The sequence below is a fragment of the Salvelinus fontinalis genome, chromosome 32 (genome assembly GCF_029448725.1).
Source record: "Salvelinus fontinalis isolate EN_2023a chromosome 32, ASM2944872v1, whole genome shotgun sequence".
NCBI lineage: Eukaryota > Metazoa > Chordata > Actinopteri > Salmoniformes > Salmonidae > Salvelinus > Salvelinus fontinalis.
In genome coordinates this window covers 34,499,964-34,511,017 of record NC_074696.1, presented here as the reverse complement: position 1 = coordinate 34,511,017, position 11,054 = coordinate 34,499,964, and the positions used below count along the sequence as shown (strand labels likewise).

Below are 11,054 nucleotides of genomic sequence, written 5' to 3'. Positions count from 1 at the left end.
AGCCCCTTATACCACCCACCATTGTGACCTGTATGCTCTAATCGGCTGGCCCTCGCTACATATTCGTAGCCAGACCCACTGGCTCCAGGTCATCTATAAGTCTATGCTAGGTAAAGCTCCTTATCTCAGCTCACTGGTCACAATAACAACACCCACCCGTAGCACGTGCTCCAGCAGGTATATCTCACTGGTCATCCCCAAAGCCAAAACCTACTTTAGCTGCCTTTCCTTCCAGTTCTCTTCTGCCAGTGACTGGAACGAATTGCAAAAATCGCTGAAGTTGGAGACTTACATTTCCCTCACTAACTTTAAACATCAGCTATCATCAGAGCATCTAACCGATCACTGCAGCTGTACATAGTCCATCTGTAAATAGCCCACCCAATCTACCTACCTCATCCCCATATTGTTTTTATTCACTTTTCTGCTCTTTTGCACACCAGTTTCACTACTTGCACATCATCATCTGCTCATCTATCACTCCAGTGTTAATCTGCTAAATTGTAATTACTTTGCTACTATGGCCTATTTATTGCCTTACCTCTTCACGCCATTTGCACACACTGTATATAGACGTTCTTTTTTTCTATTGTGTTATTGACTGTGCGCTTGTTTATTCCATGTGTAACTCTGTGTTGTTGTTTGTGCCGCACTGCTTTGCTTTATCTTGGCCAGGTCGCAGTTGTAAATGAGAACGTGTTCTCAACTAGCTTAGCTGGTTAAATAGAGGTGAAATAAAAAAAAAGAAAAGATAATTCGATTAGATATGCATCCAAATTGAAAAAGTGATATGTGACTTTGTTTGTTGTACTCAGTCAGTTGGAAATGTGCTTAGAGTTTTGAAACATGAGCCATTTTGATGATCTGTTTTGGTTTTTATGCTTAGATTTGTGAAACTGTACCAAATACATGATTGAAAAACACCATAAAGTGAAACACCCACTTTATCACCCAAACTGTCATAACACACTGTGGTCAGAGGAGGGCGACAGAGTTTCAGTGGGAGTGTATCTGCTTCTCACTACACTCTGACTGTCAGTGGAGTCCAGGCTGAAGATGCTGGAGATTACTACTGTCAGCAGATGTACAACGGGTTTCACTGTGTCAGAGCATCGTACAAAAACCTCCCTCAGCTATAGAGGAACTGCTCTGACTAGACAGCTGCAGAGCTACGGAGTCTCCTGTATTCTAAAGTATTCAAAACACCATTTCATCAAAATATGACACTACAATACGACAATGGAATTGGTTAGACTTGTCTATGGACTATGTTACTGTACATATCTCTCAATGTATTCTGCAAAAGTTGAAATTTGTGTGAACACACTGGGACCACTAAGGAAACAGAGATGTAAGAAATGATTGATTTTACAGGAAATGTTGAACAACATTCAGAAAATGTCAAGATGTTTGTTGAAAGTTTTGATTTAACTTCATATTATGAAAATCACCCATTTCAGTACAAATGCATGAATATTGACCCTGTCCAAATCCAACTTCCCAACTATTCATCACCTACTCAACTTCTATACCCCTCCAACCCCAAAAGAGTGAATACAGTCATATTGATTCCATTCAAGAAGTACTACTTTGATATCACGATTATACATATCTGTCACAAATACATTTGGTTTAAATATACAAGTTCATGAAAGATCTAAGATTGAAGTCCCCTATTTGAACATTATGCAAAGTCCAGTGTAATATCTGCTTCCCCAGCCCATGTTCAGTTCTCTAGTCAAACACACAGCTGCCCCAGTCCCAGAAGATTGAGGTTGAGAGATTGTGAGCTGTGGTGGGGTTGAAACTCAGATTTGCAAGGGCAGGGAACTGCCATGCTCCCAGAATAGAGCAGCACCATAGCCAGATGTTCACCTGTCCCCAGAGAGTTTCAGTGATTTTAGAGCACATGGCTTCAGTATTAGAAATATCATGACGACCAGTGAGTTTATAGCTAATGGATTCAGTACTAGTAATATCATGACGACCAGTGAGTTTATAGCTAATGGATTCAGTACTAGTAATATCATGAAGACCAGTGAGTTTATAGCTAATGGATTCAGTATTAGAAATATCATGACGACCAGTGAGTTTATAGCTAATGGATTCAGTACTAGTAATATCATGAAGACCAGTGAGTTTATTGTACATGGTTTCAGTATTAGTATCACTGTAGATCACAGGAGGCTGCTGAGGGGAGGACGGCTCATAATAATGGCTGAAATGGATTGAATGGAAGGGTATCAAACACATAGAAACCATATGTTTGATGAGTTCAATACTATTCCATTTATTCCATTCCAGTCGTCACTATGAGCCAGTCCTCCCAAATTAAGGTGCCACCAACCTCCTGTGCTGTAGATATCCCTTTGACTGGTACCAACTTTGGCCCAATCAGCCAAGCATTCATTGAGCGAAGCTATTTAACTGAAATGTAATAGTAAAATCCTTTTTCTTGGCACAGCTCTCCATTCCTCATGAAACTAAACAAATCACAAAGATCTCAAAGTCTAATGTTAAAACTCATTAAATAATGATATCCAGGCAAACAATTTTAAAGACTGAATGTCTTTATTATCTCAACATGTTAGAACCAACAGCATTACAGCAATAAAGGGCATCACACACGTGATAAAGAAAGCCAAGCAGATCTATGACATCGGAATCAGAGAGATATGGATTCCCATACAGGGTCTAGCCCAGCAGAAGTGTGCTAGTCACAGGAGGCTGCTGAGGGGAGGACGGCTCATAATAATTTCTGGAATGGAGTGAATGGAATGGTGTGGATCACATAGAAACCATGTGTTTGATGAGTTCGATACCATTCCATGTATTCCATTTCAGCCATAACTATGAGCCCGTCCTCCCTATTTAAGGTGCCACCAACCTCCTCTGCTGCTAGTAGTGCTGGATCAGTAAGACGGCGAGGACAGAGTAAAAAGTGTAGAACAGAATAAAAACAGTGCAGTCAGAGGAGGAGCTCATTAATCAGAACACTGGTCTCTCCTCAGTGTCTCCGAGAGTGGAGTCTGGGAGCCCTGGGTGGCCTCACAGGTCACAGAGCCCACCTTCCTCCACTGGTCGACAGGGAGGGTCAGGGTGCTGCTCCAGCTGTAATGGCCGTCCTTCTCCAGGACCCCAGGGCTCCCGGTCACCTCCCAGGTGCTGCTACTGCTCCCATCCACCTTCCAGCTCAGCTTCCAGTCTGTGGGGAAGCCCTTGTTTGCCAGACACATGAGAGTGGCCTTCCCCTGCTGCAGCTCCACACTGGAGGGGGGCAGGACCGTCATGGTGGGACGAACGTCACCTAGCAGACAGGTGGGAAGTTAGAGAGAGGGGAGCTGTCAATCAATCACCAGACTGATATGACAATAATGATGCAGCAGTTTTACATCTTAGCTTTAAACTAAGATGGGTTTTTTTTCAGTAGGTTTCTGTCCCTCAAACACACAGCTTCTCAGTCTTTCTGTCACTCTTTCACTTCCCTCTGAGTAGCTACTGAAGCATATTATGACTATATGAGATTACTGAAAATACATTCAACTATCTTCAAAACTTCAACTTTTTTTAAATGAAAATATTTCAGCACTCCTCTCCCTTTTTGTAATGGGATAAAATACTACGAATCAAACTGCATTTCATTATTCATTATTATTATTATTTTAAAGAAAATTCCACAGAACGTATGACCAATTCTTAAATGATGATGTTTAAAACAATGCTGAGGAAGTCAATTCCAGTTGACCGTAACCATGTCAAAATAATATTAAATTTAAAGATGCATTATGCAGAAATCACTCCACCATTTCCTGGTTGCTAAAATTCTCATAGTTCACCTAACTTCAGTTTATGTGACAAAACAAGCAAGCATAGTGAAAGAGCATGGATCTCCAACCCTGTTCCTGTAGAGCTACTGTCCTGTAGGTTTTCACTCTAACCCTGTTCCTGTAGAGCTACTGTCCTGTAGGTTTTCACTCCAACCCTGTTCCTGTAAAGCTACTGTCCGGTAGGTTTTCACTTCAACCCTGTTCCTGTAGACCTACTGTCCTGTAGGTTCACTCCAACCCTAATATAGTTCATCTGATTCTAATAATTACCTGGTTGATAAGCTGAATCAGGTTAATTACAACTTGGGTTGGAGTGAAAACTTACAGGATGGTAGCTCTCCAGGAACATGGTTGGTGAGCCCTGGTGTAACCAAAAGTATATTATTATGAACAGCAGAACTTTATAAGATAACAGCACTTTGCAAAAGAGAGCAAACATCAAATAAAATGTCAAATAAGATAGCAATATAGCAAATAGATAGTACAACTAAGGGGGAAAAAGAAATTAGATGTAGATGAACTTACTTCCAACATCCAGTCTAGTGCCTCCACCAAAAGTGTACCACAGTGATACAAACTCATGCAACGGTCAAACAAAAACCTTTGAAACTATAGAGACACAGCTCTCGCTCTTTGTAAACCTACATTTATCCAAACCACTCTCAGATTTCAACAATACCACTATTGTTTGAAACTGATACATACTTTATAAGCACCTTGTTTTATATATCATCTTGAAATGGCATTTTAATTTAACTCAATTTTCTTCTAAGGTTAATAAATACAACAAATTCTTAAAATAAATACATATTTCCACTTTCAATTTAAGGTAGTTGTAATAGTGTTAAGAAAATGAATTGGGATTTTGATAGAGGTCAAGATCGAAAATTGAATACTTACTACCAACACTCAGTTTGGTCCCTCCACCAAAAGTCAACCACAGTGATAGAGTCTGATTGACTCGCAGTACAAAAACCTCCAGACAGACACAGAGGGGAACGTTTTTAACACAACATGGACCTGATCAATGAATCTTACTTTGTCACTGATGCCCCCTACTGGTACAGTCTGGAACTCCAGGAGATTGGACACATTCACGTTCCCCGTTCCCCAATAAACTTCAACAGTATGAAAACTGCTGTGCACTATGTTGATAATATTTAATCATATTGTAACAAGTAATCATGAAAAGAGCTTGATACAGCAATGATGGAATGTGTCAGTATAAATACGTTTGTGTAATGACTTTCAGACAACACATGGAGGAGGATTTCAGAACTTTTCTCAATGACAGTGCAGTGATTTGCCAGGAGGAACATTTCCATAGAGAGACACTTTGTATTGGCATCACATGCTTCAGTGCTCTGGGAGTGTTTATAGCCCTGTGAGTTGAACACTTCATGTGAGAGCTGTATTTCATTTAAACAGAACCCACGGCAACCATGACTTTCATCACCATCTTCATCTGGACTCTGGTCTGTTACGCACAAGGTGAGAGACATTTTGAACATTTTCAGAATGCAAGCATCATGTTGTAAATGAGGAATTACGGTTATAATCTTCCAAATATTTGACCTTCCTATATGTGATATTTTCTCTCTGCAGGGTCTTGGGGCCAGTATGTACTGACTCAGTCTGCAGCTCAATCAGTCCAGCCGGGTCTAACTGTCTCTATTGACTGTAGCGCCAGTAGTGAAGTTACTCAGTACTCTGGCTCACGGGAATTACCTGGCCTGGTACCATCAGATGTCTGGAGAAGCTCCTAAACTCCTGATCAAATATATTATGTTATGACTGACTAAGCTGTTACAAATGTTTGCTTGAATCATTGACAACAGTTCTGAAGAATGCACATGAGAGCGAATTCAGTTAGTTTATTAGAAATGAATGGTGGCAAAGATGCAAATAGTTAATGAGACAAAAACATCAGTATTGATTCTCAATAGTGGAAAAGTGAAATGGTCCATTCCATTAAAAACATTATTTCTCTATAATAATGAGATTGATTACCTGTAGTGAATTTGATCACTGATTTAGACGGATGCAGTACCATCTAACTCTGCTAAACCACTGTTACAGAGACCTTCAGTGGTAAGATCTTTAGAGAGTGGAGTTCACAGTAATTACCAATAAATGGAGAGACTCTCTCTGTGAAATGTTGTGTGAACGTGTGTAGACGTGTGTTATTATCAGGGTCAGAGAATGACAGCTTTCCTCTGTCACAGTCCAGATGCACTCTGATCTGCTTAGGGTTCTGTCTCAATGTGATATCAGTGGGTGGACCAGGTGGGAATAATGCCCAGTATTTACCTTCATAATATCCGACACTCCAGTATCCACTCTTTATCAATCCAGACCTCTGGACAGAGTCTGTGATCACACCTATGGTCCAGTTTTCACTCTCCCCAACCTCAACAAGCCAGCTGTGTGTCCCTGAGTTAAAGCCCTCAGAGGCCAGGGCAAACTGAAGGTGATCAAACCTCTCTGGGTTGACAGGAAGCCACTGTATAGCATCACTGTCTCTCACACTGGTCAGATCTTCAGACAGGCGGAGACGCGGATGGGCAGTATTGGGATCCAACGTCACAGGAGCTGAACATAGAGATTAGATTACAACTAGAGATTCAAATTGACACGGGCTGGGTTTCCCGCTTTCAATGGTTTTTAAAACATTTTAAATAACACAACAGCGCCATCTAGCTTGTCAAATAACTGGAAACGTTGCCCCATACAAATATAGTAATGCATCAGGATTCACAGAGAGAGATTTTTGGTTTATTTGTTATGGTCTTTGATTTGAATCCTGGCCAAAGTCTTATAGAAGTTGTGTTCATTGGGCCAACATTTTATTGTTTAATTACTTACTATATTGAACAATCTCCTGCATCTTCTCCCAGACTTTGAACTGCAGGTTGCCCAGGTGCTTTGCCACATTGATCAGTGGACCTGAAACACTCTCTAGGTCCGGCATTGTGTACTGGGTTCTGCAAAACATTCAAGAGTAATTGATACTGTGCGATTGGGTTCAGAACCACAGAGAAGATAGAGAAAGGACACGACCAACTTGCCTTTTCACTGTGACCTTGTAGTTCTGTAGGAAAAAAATGAGCAAATTACCAATCAATCTAATCACTAAAGTCAATGAGATCAATTTAGTTAATCAAGTATCACAAATAATGTATACATAGATATTAGTCCTTACCTGCAAGAATGAGATGTTTTCAGCTCTCAGGTCCTCTTCTATGGCACTGATTGTTTCAGACAGTGATGACATCTCTCTGCACATCTCTTCAATCTTCTCCTTCGCCGTCTTATTCTTCTGCTCCTCTTCCTCGCGCAGTGCAGCTATACTCTCTGCCTCTTCATCTCTTAGAAACTGATGAAGCTTTTCAAACTGCTTCTTAATCTGCTTCTCTGTGTGCTGAGCCTGGCTCTGGAGACAGTAAGAGGGGTATTTGATAGACCACTATGTGAAGGGGTAGGTTACTGTAGTTTAACATTGTTATATTACTTAGCATTCTTACCGTAATATTTTCTGCTGCTTGATGACAGGATTGTATAACTTTGTGAAAGGCCTTCAGGTTTCCCTGTAAGGGTTTTAGTGCAGTCTGGAGTTCCTCCTAAAATGGGTAGTAGTTGTAGTGAGCTATTATTGAAATAGCCACATAAAACACGGACAACTTGCTTCACACATTTTCATGAAATGGACCGTTGAACTTTCTGACCTCAAATATAAACTTGAAAATATAAAATTGTACACCTTCAAAGAAACATTTCTATCAATGCAATTTCCCACAAAACACAATTAACCGCCAGTGACCAGCTTAAACCATCCAAGTTTTCATACCTTATAATTCTTAGCAGCTTTATCGATCTGACAAAGGCCGTCGTTGTTTTTTTTTTTTAAGGCTTTACACTTTAAACAGAGTAGCTGTTGATCCTCCAGACAGAAGAGCTTAAGCTTCTCATTGTGCAGATTGCAGAGCACCTCAGAAGCTTCAGTCGTATCTTCCCGACTCCTCTCCTGTAAGACAGCCTCACACTGCCTCTTCAGATTCAGATCAATTGGAAGCGCCAGCGATGATCTTCTTCTACAGAGAGGACATTCCAGCACCTCTTTATGTTTCCACAGTTCCAACAAGCAGACTTTACAGAAGCTGTGTCTACATGACAGGATGACGGGGTCCCTGAAGATGTCACGGCACACAGAGCAGGAGAGATTCCCCTCTGGGAGAGATACTATGGAAGCCATTTTAAGTTCATCTCATCACAAAACGCCTGTATGAATACCAGTTTAGAATATCAGTGTTAATGTCAAATCCTTCTGCCGAGTCCTGCACTGAACTTTGCACCCTAACAATACAGGTTGAGGTGTGTGTGTGTTCTAAATTGTCATGGCTTGTCTCCAAGTTCCAACTCCAATCTTCAAGTCCACCACTGTGTCTTAACCACTTTATGGCTTGATTCACAGTCACTTTATGCCCCAGTGCTATCAAAAAATAAATTCCATGTCCTTATTCCTTTTTCCTGATGTTACGTGTCCCGCATCATTCTCCTATCAACTGAGCTATCTAAACTAGGGACAGAAATCAGGAACTAACTATCAGGGAAGGTTGAAATGTCACCAGATTGCAAAAGAAAAGACACAACAAGGAAACCATTTGAGTAGTTTTCATTGAGGACAGGTAACCCTTTCATGACCAGGTATCTTTGGTGTGTGCATAGCCATGTCTTTAGATTCTATATACATGGCTCAGGGTGTGTATTTATTGCAGAGATCTAGAACACTGTGCCATCACAAGGGTAAGGTTTGAGCGACATTGTGGCCTGCCCCTTTAAGAAATCCTAAAGTTCACCGTGCCCAACAGAATAATGTTTTAGTGAGGGCCATTCTGTGTGGCTGCATCAAATCATATATTTGATATGGTCCCATAATAAAATGTAGTAATATTATATAATGCAAAATGAGGAGCCATACAGTATCAAACGTTTGGACACATCTACTCATGAGCCAATCAGTTGTGTTGTGACAAGGTAGGGGTGGTATACAGAAGATAGCCCTATTTGGTAAAAGACCAAGTCCATATTATTGCAAGAACAGCTCAAATAAGCAAAGACAAATGACAGTCCATCATTACTTTAAGATATGAAGGTCAGTCAATACGGAAAATGTCAAGAACTTTGAAGTTTCTTCAAGTGCAGTCGCAAAAACCATCAAGCGCTATGATGAAACTGGCTCTCATGAGGACCACCACGGGAAAGGAAGACCCAGAGTTACCTCTGCTGCAGAGGAAAGTTAATTAGAGTTACCAGCCTCAGAAATTTCAGAACCAATAAATACTTCAGAGTTCAAGTAACAGACACATCTCAACATCAACTGTTCAGAGGAGACTGCGTGAATCAGGCCTTCATGGTCGAATTTCTGCAAAGAAACCACTACTAATCTCAGAACCGCCGTGTCTTTGTGAGACGCAGTGTAGGTGAACCTTGTCTGCGTCTCACAAAGCAATTATCTTCTTAAGTAACAGACACATCTCAACATCAACTGTTCAGTGGAGACTGAGTGAATCAGGCCTTCATGGTCGAATTGCTGCAAAGAAACCACTACTAAAGGACACCAATAATAAGAAGAGACTTGCTTGGGCCAAGAAACATGAGCAATAGACATTAGACCGGTGGAAAGCTGTCCTTTGTTCTGATGAGTTCAAATTTGAGATTTTTGGTTCCAGCTGCCTTGTCTTTGTGAGATGCAGAGTGGGTGAACAGATTATCTCTGCATGTGTGGTTCCCACCGTGAATCATGGAGGAGGAAGTGTGATGGTGTGGGGGTGCTTTGCTGGTGATTTATTTAGAATTCAAGGCACACTTAACCAGCATGGCTACCACAGATTTCTGCAGCACTACGCCATCCCATCTGGTTTGCGTTTAGTGGGACCGTCATTTTTTTTTCAACAGGACAATGACCCAACACACCTCCAAGCTAGGTAAGGGCTATTTGACCAAGAAGGAGAGTGATGAAGTGCTGCATCAGATGACCTGGCCTCCACAATCACCTGACCTCAACCCAATTGAGATGGTTTGGGATGAGTTGAACCACAGAGTGAAGGAAAAGCAGCCAACTAGTGCTCAGCATATGTGGGAACTACTTCAAGTCTGTTGGAAAAGCATTCCATGTGAAGCTGGTTGAGAGAATGCCAAGAGCGTGCAAAGCTGTCATCAAGGCAAAGGGTGGCTACTTTGAAGAATCCAAGATAAAAAATAATAGAAATGTGTTTAACACTTTTTTGGTTACTACATGATTCCATATGTGTTATTTCATAATTTTGATGTCTTCACTATTACTGTACCATGTAGAAAATAGTAAAAATAAAGAAAACCCTTGAATGAGTAGGTGTGTCCAAACTTTTGATTGTTACTGTATAAACATAGTTCACAACTGTTTTCATACTGGGGAACTTGAACGTGTCCAACATGCTGAAGTTCTATAATATACCAGCAGGGTGCATCAGTTACAAAGCAGTATTTAGACTGCTGGGTCATACATGCGTGGACAGAAAAACATGTTGGTCAAGCTCGGGCACTTAAATCCTAATAATAATAGGTGGATTGTTCACAAATGGACCATGACACATTTATGTTCGGGACTAGTGCTGAGTGATTAGTGCTTTTTGAGGTTGGTTCGGTTTAATTTTGATTATTAAAAAAGAATCACGGTTTTATTTTTCGGGTTAAGATTCTTTGGGTTGAATGCTGTAACACAGAATAAAACAATTAATACAAGTCCCATGATGATAGTGACTGACCATTACTGCTTATCACCTCGTAACCATCATTTATTCACATTATTTTACTTTACTAAAATATTTAACTTGTAGAGTATAATCTTTTTTATTTGCTGACTTTATTATTTCATTCCAAGTCATCATCTCATCTCGATAGAGCTGCTGCCTATTCTGTCTGACAAAATAATATAGTTCTTCAATGTAAATAAGGCATACTTTTATGACTGCTTAATACCAACTATCAATCAGTTAGATCATGTATGTTCAGGTAGAGATACCTTGAGAAGCAACATCTGCTCTCTATAGAATACCATAATATGAGCCATAAGCCTTCAAAGAACAAAATGTTTCCAATCGTTCTTCCACCATTCATTTTTCCCAAAGGTGATTTTAGGAACACTTAAAATAAGGGCTGTGTTTTGTGTAGGCTTACCCTAGCGTGATA

At 40.5% G+C, this 11,054-nt stretch overlaps 1 protein-coding gene and 1 gene segment (V, D, J or C); both read right to left on the bottom strand.

Annotated features, from left to right (window-relative positions):
• Positions 1 to 2,549: 2,549 nt before the first annotated feature.
• Positions 2,550 to 4,703, bottom strand: LOC129831137 (Ig kappa-b4 chain C region-like). The segment is given in 2 exon segments: positions 2,550 to 3,307; positions 4,353 to 4,703. A coding segment is annotated over 1 exon segment (306 nt).
• A 999-nt stretch (positions 4,704 to 5,702) lies between these two features.
• On the bottom strand, positions 5,703 to 8,271 carry LOC129831135 (zinc-binding protein A33-like). The gene is made up of 6 exons (XM_055894208.1): positions 7,675 to 8,271; positions 7,352 to 7,447; positions 7,030 to 7,260; positions 6,896 to 6,918; positions 6,693 to 6,811; positions 5,703 to 6,419 (listed from the first exon to the last, which is right to left on the bottom strand). The coding sequence occupies exons 1-6, from the start codon at positions 8,077 to 8,079 to the stop codon at positions 5,890 to 5,892; spliced, it is 1,404 nt and encodes a 467-aa protein (XP_055750183.1). The 5' UTR covers positions 8,080 to 8,271; the 3' UTR covers positions 5,703 to 5,889.
• Positions 8,272 to 11,054: the final 2,783 nt, after the last annotated feature.